At 42.7% G+C, this 20000-nt stretch overlaps 1 protein-coding gene across 1 annotated transcript in view; it reads right to left on the minus strand.

The window, feature by feature from the left end:
* Positions 1 to 20000, minus strand: part of sema3aa (sema domain, immunoglobulin domain (Ig), short basic domain, secreted, (semaphorin) 3Aa) — a 93050-nt gene that overhangs the window by 31432 nt on the left and 41618 nt on the right. The window contains exons 3-6 of the mRNA XM_080754489.1: positions 18337 to 18399; positions 7792 to 7911; positions 4639 to 4729; positions 4317 to 4436 (exon numbers count right to left, since the gene is read on the minus strand). Of these exons, the coding sequence (XP_080610615.1) occupies positions 4317 to 4436; positions 4639 to 4729; positions 7792 to 7911; positions 18337 to 18399 (394 nt within the window). The remainder of the gene's footprint in view (positions 1 to 4316; positions 4437 to 4638; positions 4730 to 7791; positions 7912 to 18336; positions 18400 to 20000) is intronic.

The raw sequence follows: 20000 nt of genomic DNA on the forward strand, positions 1-20000 counted from the left end.
TATATAACACGGTTCTATTGTGAAAATAGCCGATCTACATGCTCACAATGCCTCGCAACACGAGGCGTTGTGAGCATTGCAAGGCATTGTGAGCATATATCTGCTATTTTCACAATTTCTGCCTCTAATATTTGACAATTTGGCCAATGTTTAATTTGTCATTTTAGAAGTATTAAAAAGTTCTTCAATTTATTGTCACTTTAGAAATGTACAGATACCCTCTATACACTTAAACTTTGGTTTGTTTACTGTTGAGTGAGGAAACAACGTTGTCCATTAAGTTAATCATCTGGGGACCCCCCAAAATAATTTGGGGACCCCCCCCTGGGGGTCCCGACCCACAGGTTGAGAACCACTGCTATAGAGCAGTGGTTTTCAACCAGTGGTCCAGAGACCACCAGTGGTCCTTGCGGGGGTTCCAGGTGGTCCCCAGCTAAATGATGGAGAGTTAGATATTTAACTCTTGAGAGCGTAAAATACACTCACAAGCTCACACGCGTTACATTACTGTTAAACATCTGCATTACTTCATTTACAAGAAGTCTATTAGGTGGGGGAGTCACTGAAAGTGTGGCTGTATGCGAGACCCGGCCCATGTAGATAATACGCTCACAATCTACTACTGGGAGTGTGCCGTTCAATGCAGACATTCATAAATTCAACCCGTACGCACAAACACTGTCCCGGTGCCAGAGAGGCTCTCTGCGGTCACGCAACTCATGATGTTTAATTCCCAACAAAAGGCGTCTTTATTCGACATGGAGGTTTAATCCTACCTCCATCCCACCGTGGGTGTTAAAAGATGGGAGCGGCGTACAAATAAACGGGGGAATGAATCGAGTCTAACGAAAGCCACACAAGGACCCCGGGGGGTCTCCCCCCTCCCCCCAATCCTTTTGAAGTATGCACTCGTTTTGGAATCAATGGACATTAAGGATTCATTCCCGAGTTTCTCTCTCCTGTTACATTGGAGTGTATACAGCGTAACCCCCATGCTGATAAAGGCTCAATTGAATATCCCCATCCTGGTAATCCAAGCAATTACCCCCGCTCCTTTGTGGAGGAGAGGATTTAGCCAGGGTGAGCGGTTTGTTGGAGCCGAGCGAATGAATGGATAGATGGGGATTAAGGTGAGGACAATAACGTCTCAATACTCTTTTTTTTCTCTCCCCCTTCTTTATGGATATGTCACGGCAAATCACCACTCCGTGTGTGTGTGTGTGTGTGTGTGTGTGTGTGTGTGTGTGTGTGTGTGTGTGTGTGTGTGTGTGTGTGTGTGTGTGTGTGTGTGTGTGTGTGCGCGTGTGTGCGTGCCTGCCTGCCTGCCTGCCTGCGTGCATGCGTGCAAGTGTGCCTGCGTCCGTGTATGCATTACTACACTCGTGGTTCTCACAAGAGAAACAGTTGTTTTTATAGTTAAAAAAATATTAATATTTCAAATTCACTTACAATTATAAAAAGATTAGGGTTAGGATTAATCATTTTAGAGGTTAGGTTTGGGGTTGGGGTTAGGAGTTATGCTTGACTTGTACTTACAGTAGTTACTCAAGGGTCGCACACTGACCATCTCGCTGGAGAGTGTGTGTGTGTGTGTGTGTGTGTGTGTGTGTGTGTGTGTGTGTGTGTGTGTGTGTGTGTGTGTGTGTGTGTGTGTGTGTGTGTGTTTTTAAGGGGGGGAGGTCGGTATCGGGGGTTGGTGGATTGCGAGGAATTTGACTCTGCCGCAGGAAAACAGCTGAGAAGGGGATTAGTTCTGTGGGAAAGAGGGAGCACAGAGATGACCCTGTGTGGGGGCAGCGTCCAGGCCGACAGACGGGCAGAGCCCATCGGAGACTATAGCGGTTGGGATCCGGAACCGGAAGAGCCGAAGGAATCGTATATCCAACATTGAGGAACCTGGAATGGGTTCCATCACTTTTGGAACCGTTTCCGGACACCGGTTTTATCACACTGTCAGAGCTGGTTATATGTGGACTTCACATCTGCTGTACAATTACAATAACGGTGGTTCTCAAACTGTTACATTTCAAGGACCACCATAACTCTGAGAGTGTAGAAATGATATTTGGAACCCCTATAGGAATCATGAAAGGGAACTTAAGGAATCGGACTGTTAAAGGGACCCTAACCCTAACTAGAGTTCTCAAATTCTGCCCGAACCCGACCATACCCGAACCCGACCTGACATTTAGGGTAGGGTAGGGCCTAAAATGTATTCTAATTAGTCGGGCCGGGTAGGGCCTCTGGGCTCGGGCTCAATGAAAAAAGAAGATATATGTTTTTATTATTTTATTACTATTACTCTGTGATAAAACCCGACCATACCCGAACCCGACCCGACATTTAGGGTAGGGTAGGGCCTAAAATGTATGCTAACAAGTCGTGCCGGGTAGGGCCTCGGGCTGACCCAGTTAGGGCCCAGTTATAGGGCCGGGCCTTAATTTTCAGGCCCGTTGAGAACTCTAACCCTAACCCTCATAGGTAGAATAAAAGTGCGGTGTGACCGTGCCTTAACAGAGTATTTCTACAATACATAATTAAAACGATATCACCCCCAAAATGACTTTTTTCTCCTATCGATTACTGCTGGGCATCAAAGTATTGTCCTAAGAATGCAAAAAAAGAAAAAAAAATCAAATTCAAAATCTCCATGGGGTAAGTAGTCGATAGAAAAAAAAATGTTTTGGGGGTGAACTATCACTTTAAGAGGGAATCGTCGAGGAGCCGAAATTGTTAAAATGCTAAAGGATCCCAACCGAACACTCAAGAATAACCGCTTCTAAATTGGCAACAATCAAACCCTAATCAACCCCCTAACCTCGCTGAATGGAGCCCTGATATGAGTGTCTGCACATGAATGGAGATGATTGGAGTGGGCTGAGGTCTGGGCGGGCCTTAACGGACTTGATGGTTCAAGGTCACTTGAGGCTTTTTGAGGCGTTCAATTATTTTTTTAAAGAGACAGACTAAACCACTTTCCCAAGGCTGGAAAATTTCGTCGTTGTCGAGTGGAAACCTTGTCTGTCCAAAACCTTTTGTTTTGTATTTATCATTTAAAAAAAACAGCCGATATAGAAGCACACAACGCCTTGCGCGTTGTGTGCTTATAGATCTGCTGTTTTCACTAGTCTTGTGCGACAGTCTTGTATGATGAAGCACGGCTTTACTTTATGAAAAAACATACTAATTTGAAACTTGGAGATACGAGGTTTCTGCCCGACAGTGACGATTTATTCCTAATCTGCTACAAAACGGCTACATCTGTCGTATAGGTACAGTAGGTGGAAGCACCCCCTCCTCCGCCTCCTCCCAAACCCCCCCAAAAGATGGAATTTTCACATTTGATGAGAACACCATGCCAAACTCGTATCAATTTCCCGAAAAACCTGAGAAAACGTAACCAAGGCACAAACATTCTCAACAATTTGCAGTGCTGTGTGTAGATTTTGCAAAGATTTCCACAAAACTGTATAGTAGTTTTCCCATTTCCATACTTTCTCCATTAGTTAGACCAGTGGTTCTCAACCTTTTCAGGCCGTGACCCCCAAAATAATCATATTTTAACTGGGGACCCCCCACCCTGACGAGCACTAAGAGTTGAGATATATTTTGTATAACACGGTTATATTGTGAAAATAGCAGATCTACATGCTCACAACGCCTCGCGTTGTGAGCATGTAGATCGGCTATTTCCTCCAATATTTGACAATTTGGTCAATGTTTAATTTGTCATTTTAGAGGTATTAAAAAGTCCTTAAATTGTCACTTTAGAAATGTGCAGATACCCTCTATACACTTAAACTTTATGGTGTTTTTTTTTTTTACTGTTGAGTGAGAAAACAATGTTGCACATTAAGTTTATCATCTGGGGACCCGTCCCCACATTAATTTGGGGACCCCTCTGGGGGTCCCGACCCCAGGGGAGGCCTTAGCTATGTTTCACCAGTTTCAATTGAAATGGGCCTCAGCCACCAGGGGGCCTCCAAGAGCTAGCCAGCAAGCCTTGTTCAACTTGCAACACACTTATAACTCTTTTTAATAATCATATATCCTTGTTAATACAGCACCATTTAGGTCAATGCTATAACATTATGTAGTGATATAATAATAATATATAAATAGCAGCCAGTCATTGACTATAGGTCAACTTCTGTGTGTGATTGTTGAGCGGCTACTGTGGCCTCGGTGCGCTGGCGGCGGCGCGGGGGGGCCTCATCAATAGCTCTTGAAACAGGCCTCCAGATTACTAAGGCCGCCCCTGCCCGACCCACAGGTTGAGAACCACTGAGTTAGACGACTAATTAGGTCTACCTTACCGTTCAGCCATCTTGAATCGTGCTGCTCTGTCCTGATTGGATGCTGGTCTCCTAGGGTACGGAAGATGGCAAAGTCTCGTCCCATGAAGTCTGCAGATGTGCCGGAGTACAACTCTCCATCTGCCAATGAGAATACACCGATGTAATGAATGACCAACCACATTTAACCATCTTCAACCTGGCGTCCCTATTTTCATGTTCTTAATAAAAAATAATACATCTCCAAACAGCCATAGATCTGTTATTTTTGCCGCTTGACATTGTCGTACGATGAAGAATAAAGAGCCAATCAAAAGATCAAATACAAAAAAAAAAACCTTACCAATCAGGAGGGAGGCTGACAGCATCTTGGGGTCGTAAGGGCTTTTCCCTCGTCCGTTCTCGAACTGCGAAACCAGTCTGAAGATGTTGTCCTGATGTGAAAAGAGTCAACGTTCAAAACGAGGATATCGATAAGCCTATAGGTCAGTGGTTCGAACGCTTCTCTCCTGAAAAGGGAGAGAGAAGCGTATAGTACCATAGTACCGCCCCTCCACTTCAGTTTCCTTGCAACTGAAGAGAAAGGGGCGGTACTTTTGGGGTGGATTCTATTGAGACTATGAGCTGGAACCATGAGGTAAAGTGGTGCTAAAATTGGAACGATACAGAAAAGATTAGCATGGTGCCACGGTATCTTTTCTGTACAATACAGGGCATTTTGGTATTGCATCTGAAAAAATCTGCATCTGGTGGTCGTTTAGGCTAAAACCTGTATAAAACCGCATTATGGACCAAATAAGTATATAAAATATATATTTTTAAAAGCATGGTGTGGCCCCTTTAAAGCACTCTACCTCTCATTACGTACAACACATTATTCACAACAACATAATAACTTCAGTCTTTGACAAAGGACTTGATTCAGAGCAGCGGGGGAGTAACCCGGGGCACCGCGGCGCAGGTACAAGTCCTTGAACAGATTAATAAGGGGGGAAACACGGCAGTACCAAGATATATAGACCTCTAAGTGACTCGTTGGTGCTCTGAATCAATGATTGACAACACTATTATACAAACTCTAGAGAACACACGCAGAGCAAATCTGCACAGCGGAGCCAGCAGGAGGCACTCACACTCAGGGACGTGCAGAGAATGTTAGAGAGGCAGGGGCTGACGTTTCTAAAAGGGCATTTTGGTGGAAATATCGAAAATAGCGGACCTCCAAGCTCACAAGAGGTCGGCTATTTTCGGTGCTTGATACAACACTGAACTAAGGGGCGGCATTGCTCAGGGGTAGAGAAACCGTTATTATAGCACGAAAGGTTAGAGAAACCGTTATTAGAGCACGAAGGGTTCCCGAAGGGTTCCCAGTTCGAATCCGGGCTCCCCCTGAGTTAATGTCGAAGAGTCCTTGAGCAAGACTCTGAACCCCTAGTTGCTCCCGGTGAGCAGGTTGGTGCCTTGCATGGTTTCCTCCGCCACCGGTGTATGAATGTGTGCGTGAATGGGGGAATGTAATGCACAATCTATGTAAAGCGCCTTGGATAAAAGCGCTATATAAATGCACCATTTACCATTTACCATTTAACTAAGCGTAATCAGGTCAATTCTGGAGATGTGGCGTAACGGCATGGATTTCTACACAGAGAGGGCAATTCTTTCAACATAGGATGCTGCAGTCAAGTTCAGGAGAGTTTGGACAAGGCAATTCTCTTGAATGCTGCCTTCAGGTATGGCATGGAAAGAGGGGCATTTGCATTTCTTTCACCATAGGAAAAACTGCATGCATGGGCTGGAGAGGGCACTTTTTACAGATGGATAAAAGGGCAGGTGCTCAAGCCCCCTTGGATGTCTATGTGTGCACATGCCTGCTCACGCTGTCTTCACTCTATTGTCACCGCGGTGACGCCATGCTGCTACATTGATTAACCTGGAGACCTTTATCAAGATGACTGATTAAACTTTCATGTAAAAAAACAGAGGGGGGAGGGGTCACTTTCACTGGCTCGGTGACGGGCTGTGAGTCGAGTGTTTTTTCACGTTGTACAAAAGGAAGAAGTGGCACTCGACGAGGGACAATGGGTCCCAATGCGTTGCCATTGACAGACTAGAGAAGACCTTTTGTGTGTGTTAGGTGTTGAATAACTTAAATCGGACACTCGCATGCCACAGTGTACGTGTGAGTGTGTGTGTGTGTGTGTGTGTGTGTGTGTGTGTGTGTGTGTGCATGTCCATGCCACATGCACACACGCTGAATGAAACAAACACAGTGAGTGTAGTCAATGTAGTGTACGAATTTTGCAGTGTGGAAACCGTACAAAGGCAGACCAATATAAGCCCTGAGGTTAATTCATTTTAAGTTAAATCTCTATTTTACTAGAGTGAATGTTTTATTTATTTATTTATTATGTAATCGCAAATGTGAGCGGCAGTGGCTCAGGAGGTAGAGAGGCTGTCTTGGAATCAATCATCAACAGGGGTCATCACCATGCTGCCTTGTGGTGGACATTTGTGTCAATTTATCTTTTCTTTTGCCACGGACATACAAAATGAGTGGACAAACACATCAGGAGCTAGCCCTGAATGACCATAACAGGTCTGTATCTCTGAGAGTGTTCAAATGGAACCAGAATTTGGTTCCATTTGAACACATTGCAAATAAAACATTTGAGAACCACTAGACTCCTAATATGCCAGCTAGTGTCGTATAGTATATAAGTGTCATACATATTCTGAAGAAAACCTGGAGACTTGACATTGAGTAATTGGATCTTATGATCAAAATAAGAACACTATAATGAACACATTTTCCTTCTTTGCCACGGACACATTTGTCCGTGAACGGACATATTGATAATGATGACCCCTGATCATCAAAATCGTGCTGAAAAGGTATGAGAACCCCTGCTATACAATATAAGACACATGATACAAAACAAATGCCCAGTAGCATGGTTGTGTGCAAGGGCGTCACAAGGGGTAGGAAAGTGGGACTGAGTTACCAGGGCCCAAGGTGGAGGGGCCCTAGTAACTTTAACTATTGAAAAATAGCAGATATACAAGCTCACAGCGCGGCACCGAGTGCCGCGCCGCGAGCCTGTAGATCTGCTATTTTTGAAAAGTCGTGAAAATGTGTGCAAATCTTTGAATATGTATTTTTTTAAGCGGACATTTGTAACTCAAATTTTGCTTCCGGGGGGGTCCCTGGAACTAAATATTTTGAGATGGGGGGCCGTGGCCAAATTCATATCATTTTGGGGGTCCTTCACATGAAAAAGTTTGAGCATCACTGACATGGAAACATGGGTTTCTTGCACACTTTTTCACAATTTTTCAAAAATAGCAGATCTACAAGCTTGCAGCGCGGCACTCGGTGCCGCGCTGTGAGCTTGTATATCTACTATAACATTCATGGGGGGCCCGCAGTGAATCCTTGTACCCAGGGCTCAGAATTTGGTGTGACGCCCCATGGTTGTGTGTGTGGTCCGGCGGTTACCTCTGCCCTCTTGCCCATCTCCAGGTAGGCACAGATGGGGTGGAAGGCCCCGGTGCCACAGATATACAGGTGTGTCTGGTTGAACGGCTGCAGGACCCGGATGAAGTTGGAACACTCTCTCTGGAGAAAAAAGAAGAAGACACGAGACAAGGAATTCAAATAAGAATTTAACTCATTCTGTGCCAATGACGTTTTTTGACGGTTTTTGTGTTTTTTGTATAGAAAAAAAAACATTTTTTTTTTTTTTTTAAAGATGTCAAAATGACCTGAGATCAGAGAGATGCTTTTCTCTGTTTGTGTGTTCGCTCCCTCGTTTAGCTGATTGAGAAAATGTGTGTTCATGTGTGTTCATTCTAATCTAGTGGATGGACACTTTTTTTCATTCAAACAGCTCTATCTCTGGAACCATTTGTCTGATTGACAAAATTCTTTTTGCCACTAAATCACAACAACTGTGTCTGTTTCTGTGGGGGAAAATTATACAAAAAAAAACATTTTTTTTCATTGCATAGTAAAGAAAAACATACAAAATCGTGGCACAGCTACCTTGGAGCCATTTTGGCATTTGGCACAATTAACAAGCACCTTTGTACTCCCCAATGAAAAACAGTTCAAGTAATAACCAAAATAGTGTACACTGTAGATTGTAAAGAAACTGCATGGTCCTTTCTGAATAAAGAAAGGACATATATTAGAATCCATCTGAACCTTCCTGCTCTACCCCAGTGGTTCTCAACTAGGGGTGCAGGAAAAAATCGATTTGAACTCGAATCGCGTTTCTAACATGGTAAGATTCAGAATCGATTCTCATTTTTTTTTATTAGATATTATGATTTATATGATTTTTATGTTATGATTTTTTTTATTATGATTTTTTATCAGATATGTTGTTAAAAGTTAAAAAGAATGTGTGCAAGCATGAATAAATCAGACATGTTGTCTTGGATTTACCTTTGTGTGTTTACATTATTGTAATAAGTTGATAAAACCTTTACAATTATAAAAGCTACGTAAATGTACTCTGCTTCCATGCCAGCAGAGAGCAGACTGGAGTAGATCCTGATATCCTATGAATTGAATAGATCGGAAAAAAATCAAATCGTGACCTCAAGAATCGATTCTGAATCAAATCGTGGGATACCCAAAGATTTGCAGCCCTATTCTCAACCAGTGGTCCTTGAGGGGGTTCCAGAGGTGGTCCCTAGCAAAATGGTGGAGATTCGGTAAACCAAAATTGACCCTTATAGATTTTTAACTCTTGAGGGCATGAAATGAATAAGCTCTCAAGAGTTAAATTGTTAAACATCTGCATTTACTTAAATTACAAGTTTACACAATTAGAGAATGTAGAAGAATTGTTATTTTGATTAATGTTTGCCTGTTGTCTCTCCTATGGCAACACATCAATACAGCATGGAAATGTGAACACTCGTATCCAACGATAACAAAATTGTTCTGGGTCTGAGAGAATAAATCTTATCAAAGAGTGGACCGTGGCGCAAATGCCAAATAAACAATGGACCAAAAGGGTTCAAAAACACTGCTGTTAGGAAGATATGGCTAACAAGCTCACAACCTGTTGCTTATAGATCTGCTATTTTAGCAAAATGTTGTCCCCCCCAGAACAGGGACTCTGGGGTTCACACAGTTTTATCCTCGATTAAAATGTCACACGTCTAACAGAGGAGACGAGGAAGTGTATTTAAAATTTAGGGGCTTTCCAGTCGGTTTGGAAAATGAGTCGCGTTCCAAAGGAAATCCCACCTGTAATGCAAATCAGGCGAGTCCACCTCAGATCTCCAACTATCCCATATGTTTGCATTTATCGAGGGTATTTGGGTTGGATCCCTGCAGCCCGGCACATGTGGATACGCTCCCAGCGCCGTGAGATCGCTTATTAGAGCGTTAATTGACACGATTGGTTAATCTGCCTGACGTATTACCGCGAGTGACGGCTTGATTTGAGCACATGTGTTTAAGAGATTATGAGGCTGTGCACCGCGAATACGCGGAGAACAAATAAGCACACATGCACAGATTGATGAGAATTGGGAACACACACACGCTTTGAGCTTGTAGATCTGCTATTTTCAGTGAGTGACGCCAGCGCGCAACTGAGCATAAATCAGGCATAACTCGAACCCCAACTCGTCAGCATAACCTTAAAGCCGCACTATTTAACGTTCCTCTTCTGCCCTGGATTTGAACCCTGTTTCCTGCTCAAGTGTTGACATTTTTACCGTTGAGCCAATAGCGCCTGCGTGCTTGTTCGGGGGATACATTGAATCAGGTAAAAATTCACGTCAGATTCAAGATCAGTGGTTCTCAACCTTTTCAGGCCGCGACCCCCAAAATAATGATACAATAATTTTAACTGGGGACCCCCCACACCCTCACGAGCACTAAGAGTTGAGGCATTACATTTTGTATAACACGGTTCTATTGTGAAAATAGGCGTTGTGAGCATGTAGATCTGCTATTTTCACAATCTCTGCCTCTAATATTTGACAATTTGGCCAATGTTTAATTTGTCATTTTAGAAGTATTAAAAACTCCTTCAATTGTCACTTTAGAAATGTGCAGATACCCTCTATACACTTAGACAATATGTTGGTTTGTTTACGGTTGAGTGAGAAAACAACATTGCACATTAGTTAATCATCTGGGGACCCCCCAAAATAATTTGGGGACCCCCCCTGGGGGGTCCCCACCCACAGGTGGAGAACCACTGGTCTAGATGAGACATGACCCTTGACACCATCTAAATGTCTCAATAGAATAGCATGGAGACAAAATACAACCATCCCAATTTTCATATTGTATTAAGTTATATTGTCATAAGACTCTACCATACAGATTGGACACAAGTACATATCGTCGTTGTTGCGTGGAAACCTTGTATGTCCAAAACTGTTCTTTTTATATTTATCATTTTAAAAATGATCTTAACTACTGTTTTCACTAGTTTTGTGCGATGGTCTTATGATGAAGCAGGGCTTTGCTTTACCAAAAAAAACGTACATTTGAAACTCAGAGATACGAGGTTTCTGCGCGACAGTGACGATATTATTCATAAAAAAGGTTACATGGTGCCGCTTTAAACGTAATCCAAACCCCAGCCTGAATCTTTTCCTAATTGTAAACCTAACCCCACTAATCACCCATAAAACAACCATTTGCCATAAAAAACCCAACCAAAATGATCCATACAATTTCTCAAATTCTAGTACTATTATGGTAATACATAATACATGTACACACATATATGCGCACATATATGCACAATAATACTATCTCACACACAGTGGTGTAAAGTACATTTACTTAAGTAATCTAAGTACAATTTTGAGTAATTTGTACTTTACTTGAATATTTCCAATTTCCAATACTTTTACTTCTACGTACATCTCGGATCCAAAATTGTACTTTTACTCCAATACATTTATTTGAAAACTTTAGTTAATAGTTACTTTGCAGGTAAAAAATTATAATATTATAAAACATAAATGAACCGCTTTAGCGCTATTTTTATACCTAGGCTATTTGAAAATAGCAAATCTACAACGCGTTGTGAGCTTGCAGATCTGCTATTTTCAAACATTTTGCACTTTTACTTTTGGTACTTTAAGTACATTTTGGTGCCAATACTTTTACTTAAGTAAAACATTTGAGTTCTTTTTCCACCACTGCTCACACACACACTACACAGTTGAGTTCACACGCATGCACACGTATTCCCTCCATTTTCCTCCACTTGTCTCTCTTACAGGTGCGTATCTCCTCAGCCGATCGTTGCAAAAACAAAGACAAACCATCTGGATCCAGTAGTAATGGAAGAACTACTCAATAGTTTTACTTGCCGTAAGTAAAAGTATCAAGTAGTGTGTTACAAGTATAAATTGGGTATTCAGAAGTGTGCCTGAGTAAAAAGTACAAAGGTATCAGCAAAACAAAATAAACTTAAAGTACCAAAAGTAAAAGTACTCATAATGCGGAAGATCCCATTTCAGAAGTTTTCAAATATAAAAAATTAAATTTAATATTGCAGATCTTAAAGCTCACAATGTGTCGCAAATCGGCACGTTGTGAGCTTACAGATCTGCTATTTTCAACATTCCAAAGTAGTATAATATAATAGGCCTGAAGTGGTTTTGTAAAAAAAAAAAGAAAAAAAAAGAAAAAAATCTACAAAGTAACTAGTAAATACATTTTTCAAATAATTATAGTGGAGTAAAAAGTACAACATTTGCCTTTGAGATGTAGAGTAGCTAGAGAAGATCTAAAACTATTGAAAATTGGAACTACTCCAGGTACCTACAGTAGGTACTACCTCAAAATCGTACTTTAGTACAGTACTTGAGTAAAAGTGCTCAGTTACTTTCCACCCGTCTGGGATCAACAGCAGGTATACGTTCTGTCTGCACGTCGTCCAGACCCCTAAATCTCACAAACATTCCACAGCGACGGCCCGCCAACGTCCCCTCGTGTGCGACAACACTGGATCATAAAGTACGGGGGTCAGGTGACAGTGTGTTCCACCCTGACCTCTGCTGTACTTATATATTCTGGATCATACCTTTTTCCTGCAATTTGAAATTCACAGACACGACTTATAAACTATAATTACATTTCCCGATCCCTCGGCAGTGCAGCTAAAGAGCTTGTCCTTGTGATCGGATGTCAGTTCAGACTTCTGGTCATTTGGGCTGCAACTATATGAACTTCCAAGTGATGACTTTTTTGGGGGGGTATTTTTTATTTATCAATGAGGAAGTATTATGAATACCAACTTATAGTCTTACTTTGTTGTACAAAAGTGCTGCACAAAATAGCGGGGGGGAAAAAAGATCTACAAGCTCATCACAATGCGATGTCTGACGAGTTGTGAGCTTCTGTATTTTGGGAAATGATTATTTGAATAAAGTCTATATATTATTTTAATAATGCAACTGTTGCACCCCAAGTCTTGTCGCAATAATTGAGACCGTCAGGTCTATCAAAACCTCCACCGGCTGTCAGTCAGTCTGTGTGTCTGTAAGTCACACGTCACACTTTTGCCCTACTCATATCTCTGCCACCGTTGCCCCTATCCATGCCAAACTGTGAACACACACTCCTTGGCTGCCAAACCACAACCTCCACCCCTCATTTCTCACATGGCCCTCTTCTAGCGCCCCATGAGGCCGATTCTTGCAAAACACATTTTTGGACACTGCTCCTACAGATTTTGGCCTAAAATCACGCAAAGTGGTACACAGTATCTCTAAAGTCATGTCATCAACATGGATCTGTCCCATTTCCCATATTCCCTCCTGATTGGCTACCATTGCCTTCTAAAGTTTGTGTATGCAACCTGACAGGTCGCTTATCTCCCGATAGGAGTCTTACTGGTAATAATTAACTAAATCAAGTATTCTGAATAACATTTTTTTTACTTTGTTGTACAAAGTACTGCACAAAATAGCGAAAACAAATGATCTACAAGCTCAACACAATGCAATGTCCGACGTGTTGTGAGCTTCTGTATGTATTGGCATCAAAATGTACTTAAAGTACCAAAAGTAAAAGTACAAAATGTTTGAAAATAGCAGATCTACAAGCTCACAATGCGTTGCATCGCGACGCGTTGTGAGCTTGTAGATCGACTATTTTAAAGGTATAAAAGGTATAAAATAGGGCTAAAGTGGTTTATGTATGTTTTATAATATTATTTGGATCCGAGATGTAGTGGAGTAGAAGTAAAAATACTGGAAATTGGAAATACGCAAGTAAAGTACAAATATCTCATGTTCTTTTTTTCTTTTTTTTTACCTAACTGAGCCGCACTGAAGCATTGAAACACTTCAACCGGTCATGTTATATCATTAACCCGCCGTCCCAAGTCCACACAGAACAAACCTCATTGCACCACGTCTGGCGGTTTGACGTGAACCTCAGCTTCCGTGAGCTCAACCCCTCTCGCGTGCGCGCGCGCGGCTCCGCGTCCGCGCGACGCTAATGACTTTACCCTCTGCGTTCCCTACCGCTGGAGGAGGCGAAAGAAACGTCCCACTACATCATTCTCACACTAGTATTATGCGCCGCCGTACCCGCTCCTCCATTAATTTCCCCCTGATGTCAGCCCTTGTTTAGGTTTTCCCATGGCGGGCCTTCATGCTAGACTCGTTAGCCGTGCCGTGCGGTAGGTAGGTAGGTAGGTATATGGGTTGAGCCTAGAGACGTTGACAGGACTTAAGCTATACGAGTCACTCAAACACGCTTAGCCCCCAGGTGAAAAATGGTTTCCCCGATCACAAACCGTGTCATTATGCGCGGACCGCTCGAACCGCAGAGGATAAAGGAGTCATTATTGGGTAAAATTAATGACACTCTTCGGATTGGGTCTAAACCGATGACTTTCCGTGTGTGTGGGTAATGGGTGTGCAGATTTGTTGCTCGGTGCGGTGGGCTTAAACGTATTTAGATGAGATGAGTGATTTCGGGTCGAACTGAGGTCTGTAATTGAATATGGAAAATGTGTGGGCAAAGCAGGATGACCCGGACTCATTCTTTTTCTTAATAGTTAAAGCTATACTATGTAACTTTTTTAATAAAACAAATCTTAAAATTGTCCTAATTATTAAATCGCTAAAGTTTTAGAACACCCTCTGTTCATTTCAGCTCCCAAAGCCTTTTCTTTATATGTGTTCTACTGAGCCCTGGTGGCCGTGACCGGGGCTGTTTTTCCCGCAAAATTACGTCATATGCATCATTCTGTACACGTGTCTCCCTACCGGCCAATCAAAGCCCAGATCATACACTGCCGAGCTTTTCAGGAAGTACACTGCAGTGTTTACACTGGGCTAGGAGTTTAGCATGTAGCTCCCCAACCGAGGCTCGTAGAGGGACACGAAAGACCTCTATGGATAGGTCTCGGCGGGGCGAGGCGGACGCGGTGGTCTGAAGGCCCGGTCCGCGGCGAAAAACGTCCGAAAAAAGCAGACGTGACCGCGGTTTGCTATAACGCTACTGACCACTAGTTGAGCAACTTACACAGTATAGCTTTAACAACGTTCTGTAAAAATAGCCGATCTAGTACCGTACGAGCTCTACAATACTACGCGTTGTGAACTTGCAGAGGTGTAAGGGAAAAAGAGGTCGACCAAATATAGGCCCCTGTGGTACGCTGGTCAACAAATATAGGGTTTAAGTCAGGGTTGTCAAACGTGTGGCCCGCGGGCCATTTGCGGCCTGGGAGAGGTCCAATCCAGGACATGAGTTTCAAGTTACAGTAGGCAAGTCAAAATGCCTCTCCTTACCCCCTCCCCCAAATTCAATTTTTAAATGGATTATTGGGTCTTCTTTAACCCATTCAGGCCGGGTACACATTTTAGTGTATGGGAGGAGATTACAGTACATGTACAGTATGTATCAACATATTTGTTTTTGTAGGCAAATTTTTTATTTGGGCCTAACTATAGGTTAGGCCTAAATGGGTAAACAAAAAATAGCATCTTTTTTTTACCTCTCATACCAAATTTATTGTAGCCTATAACTGTACTTCCAATATTTAAAGTAAATAATTAAAGTACTTATTCTTCTTAATAATGAACAATAAACTAAAGTCATATATTGTAGCAGTGACTGAGACAAAGCCAATTACAGCTCTGTAAGTAAACGTATCTGAGCACGCATGTGCATCTGCAATTGGATGCGGCCCTCGCCAAGTCACCTTTCGTCCAATGCAGCCCGTACTCTGAAATGAGTTTGACAACCCTGGTTTAAGTGATTAATAGTACTGACCAATACTAGTGAGGAATAATAAGGGTATGTCTTGTGAAAGGAAACTATTCAACCTTCCACTGAAAACTCCAATCCTCAAATGCCGTCTCATTTAGTCATTTAGGTTCTTGAATCAAACGCAACTATCCGAGTCATCGTGTTACACGGGCCATCACGCCGAAGGAGAGTGATACGGCCTTAAGGCATTTTTGGAACGACGGCGGCTGTTGCATTCGTTCCGCGGCTGGAGAAATCCATCGCTTTGGGAACTCTCGAATGTTTCAGTATAACGTCCTAATCAAGGACTCGCTTCCTGCTGCCGTCCAGGCTCTGGGCTCACTCTCGCTCGCCTCATTTTCAAGGGTAAACATTTTCGCAGCTCACGCAAATGCCTCATTGTGTTTCTCCACTGCGTCTGCGGCTGCCAAAACGCATCGACCGCCCTTTTTCACAAAAGCTGAGGGAGTGGTTCAGTGTGCAGGCAGCGCCGCGGTCCTGTGAACGTGTGTGTGTGTGTGTGTGTGTGTGTGTGTGTGTGTGTGTGTGTGTGTGTGTGTGTGTGTGTGTGTGTGTGTGTGTGTGTGTGTGTGTGTGTGTGTGAGAAAGAGAGATAGGACATGCACATGTGCGTGCATGCTTGGGGGCCTGCTGTTGCGTGTGTGTGTGCGTGTGTGTATACTTGTATTAGGATACTGTACTTACTGGCCAAATATCACAAGTTCAATTTAAGAAATAGATATTGCGAGGACAATTTCCCTGGTTGTCACAAAAAGAGAAATGGATGTTTCTATGGTGAAGCAAATCAATAAAATAGAGTTAGGCTTACAATTAGGGCAAAACAATGCGTGCGTGCGTGCGTGCGTGCGTGTGTGTATGTGGTGTGTGTGTCTGTGTGCCGTACAGAAAGCATGCCAGTGTTGCGGGGACCCCCCGTGGACCACCTCTCCGTGCTTCAGTGCGCAGACAATGTATAATTCTGTACATCCCCAGGACCCTCCTCTCCCCTAACACTGCAGACTCAGCCAGCCATGTAATTAGGATCAGATAGGACACAGGGAGGACTAATGCAAACACTGCTGAAAAGATAACACACACACACACACACACACACACACACACACACACACACAGGCATGCAAACAAAGCGGATGCATGAGAGCACATACGTGCTCCGTCGAACCTTTTACAAACACTTTAAGCCTGATATAGTCTAACTATCTCAAACAATGACTCCTATATAACGTCACTGTCAGGCAGAAACCTTGTATCTCCAAGTTCCAAATTTGTACGTTTTTTTGCGAAGTGTAAGCCCTGCTTCATCAGACAAGGCTGTCGCACAAAAGTAGTGTAAATCGGCTGTTTTCACTAGTTCAGTTCATTTTTTTTAAAGGATAAAAACGTACGGTTTTGGACATACAAGGTTTCCACCCGACAACGACGATAAATATGCCAGTAGTGTGCATCCACACACACACCCACACCCACACCCACACACCCACACACCCACACACACACACACACACACACACACACAGACAACAGAATTAAGCGCTGAGGTCGTGTGTTCCTCCTCCTGTCCCCGTGCCAGTGGGACATTGCGTGTGCTGCGTGTGTCCTGACCAAACAAACTGCAACACACAGCAGCAGGGGGGGGCGGCCGGGACGGGGACGTCCCCCGAGGGAGAGAATGTCCTGCCAGACACCGTGCACCATTCAACTACACAAAAGCAAGCCCACACCCATGGTCACCTGCATCTTCTTATTGTATACCACTGCACAGCACACACTCCGATCCTTAGCGCTCATTTTACTTCAGAGAGTGTGTGTTTTTTCGTAAATTAACACCCTCTTCGATTATACTTCAGCGGCACACAAAAGCATGAGAGCGCAGATCTCCACCAGGCAGCTCACACATGGGCTATGTGATGTCTTTTCCACTTTATATACGTAGCCTATACTATTATAGTTCTGCCTTTGCTGTTTTATTGATATACTTTTTTTACAACCATCGAGGACAACGTTATTATGTTCATAACATCACATCCATGCACTGGCCGCAAACAATACACACAGCTAATAATGTGACATGATAAATGTATGGCGAATATTGAAGCTACATGCGTAAGCATATCACAAAAGTGTTTTATCCCACTAGTCCAGGATGAAAGGGACTGACCTTTGTGAAATAAAATGTATTGATTTAAGCATGCAATAGCAAAAAAAAGGGAAAAGCGAAATTACAGCAATAGGCTACTGTCTGAAAAGCAATAAGAACACATTTATTAATCAGAGCACGTGGAAGTATGAATCCTTACAAAATCAGCAGGGGGGTTGTAGAAACAGCTGTTTGTGTCTTGTCTTGTCTTGTCTCTCTCCCTCTCGTCCTTTCACTATCTCCTTTTTCTCCATCCCCCCCTCTCTCTCTCTCTCTCTCTCTCTTGCATACTGTTTAAAATAAGTAGATTTTTTGGAGATCTTATTGAACAGAGCACGTGCAAATCATAGTGTGTTTACGCAGCTTATTTTCATAATGCATCCAAAACCAAATGCAAAAAAAAAAAAACTCAGCTGGAAATCTGGGAACCCATGATATCATCACTAGAACACAAATTCAAGGCAACCCCAACATCTTTCAGCACGGTATATATATCACATTATTTACTCAGATCCAAGTCATCAAGGAACGATATGCAGGAGTTTTTGACAAAGTAATATTTAAATAAATTGTGACGTGTGCTTGGATGAGTTGTCAGAACAGTGGGGTGTGGGGGGATTGGAACTTACCCCAAGGTCTTTCCCTGCCCACTTGCATTCATCACGCTTCGAGGGTGTGGCTGGCCATGCAATCTGTGGGAGAAAGAGAGACAGAGAGAGTTCATTTATTTGTTTTACCTACTATGTTATGTTTGGTGGCAAAGTTGCAACGTTCCACTGCTCAGCTCTGTTTATACATTTCTTTATTCTTAGTAGCCTGATATCTTTAATTGTACGTACGTACATTGCTTTGTTTTTATTTCTCCTTTTTCTTTGGCAATGCAAACGGATGTGTCCCATGCCAATAGACAAGGGGTGTAATGATACATTTTAACAGCGATACGATACGCATCACGATACATGGTTAACGATACGATGCATGGACTGGACGATATTGGTTCATTCATGGCGATATGATACGATTCGATTCAATGATTTAAAATCGATATAGTAACTATTTAGCAAAGAAATTAAATCTGTGTAAAACGTGTAAAAAATCTATTATTATGGAAGTAAACACTGTGATTATCTACACAAATACATGGACATTATATTTCAACACATATGGACAAACCCACCTTGACATAAACAGAGATTACACACATGTATCGATAGAACATGAGTAGCTATATGGAATGGAAAGGTAATTAAACCCCTCTTTTTAATTTTCCCTCTTAAAATTTACAAATACAAGGCACAAATACTTAGTTTCCATACAATCAATTATTTGCATTGCAAAACGATTCGATACCGATTACCGCATTTAAAAAAAGATACGATATGATACAAAGCCAAAACGGTACCATATTTTGCTTTTGCAAACGATATAGTAGATCATTGCAAATTAAAATCGATTTTCCGATTCAGTTACTATCGTTACACCCCTACAATAGACCGATTGAACCCTAACCCTAACCCAAGAGAGAGACACACATACAGATAGAGACAGACAGACAGATATACAGAGACAGGCAGAGAGAAAGAGAGAGAGGACACAGAGAGACAGAGACAGGGGAGGCAGAGTTCCACAACAAACAACAATAATGAGCTACAGTACAATAGAAGGGATGTGCAGCCACGGTCCATGGAGACCCTCAGCCCACAGCCGGGGGATCCGTGATCAGCGGTCCATGGAAGCGAGTCACAACAAACCGCAGCAGAGGAGAGAGTGTGTCACGTTGTTGGATGGAAGAGAAGCAAGAGCCAGTGACTCAGCGGTGTGGAGGATTCATAATGATAATTCCGTGGGAGTGACCCGGCTCTGTCACAACCATCAGCCGTTTCATTTCAAACTCCATGTATATTTATGAGTTAACCAACATAAGCAGTGTCATATTGCACACTTTCATAGTTTGTCTTGGTGCTTGTTTTTTCCTTTTAGCAATTATGGTCAAGGGCTGTCTCCTCTTTTTCCTTTTTCCATTTTCCTCCCATTTTGCTAATTCCCCAATTTTCCGCCACATTCATGTAATCCTTGTCACTGCCAGCCCCATACAGTTGGGTCTTTGGGAGGGTGTGGACAAGCACGTGTCTCCTCTGATATGTATGAAAGTCACCAGACACTTGTTTTCACCTGACAGTGAGGAGTTTCACCGGGAGGGAGGACATAACGCAAGCAGAGGAACACTTTATCCCTCACAATTCCTATGACAATCACACTCCCAGACTGGCTTCTCTCCCACGAACATGGCCGA

This window comes from Nannobrachium achirus (genome assembly GCF_963921795.1).
Source record: "Nannobrachium achirus genome assembly, chromosome: 23".
NCBI lineage: Eukaryota > Metazoa > Chordata > Actinopteri > Myctophiformes > Myctophidae > Nannobrachium > Nannobrachium achirus.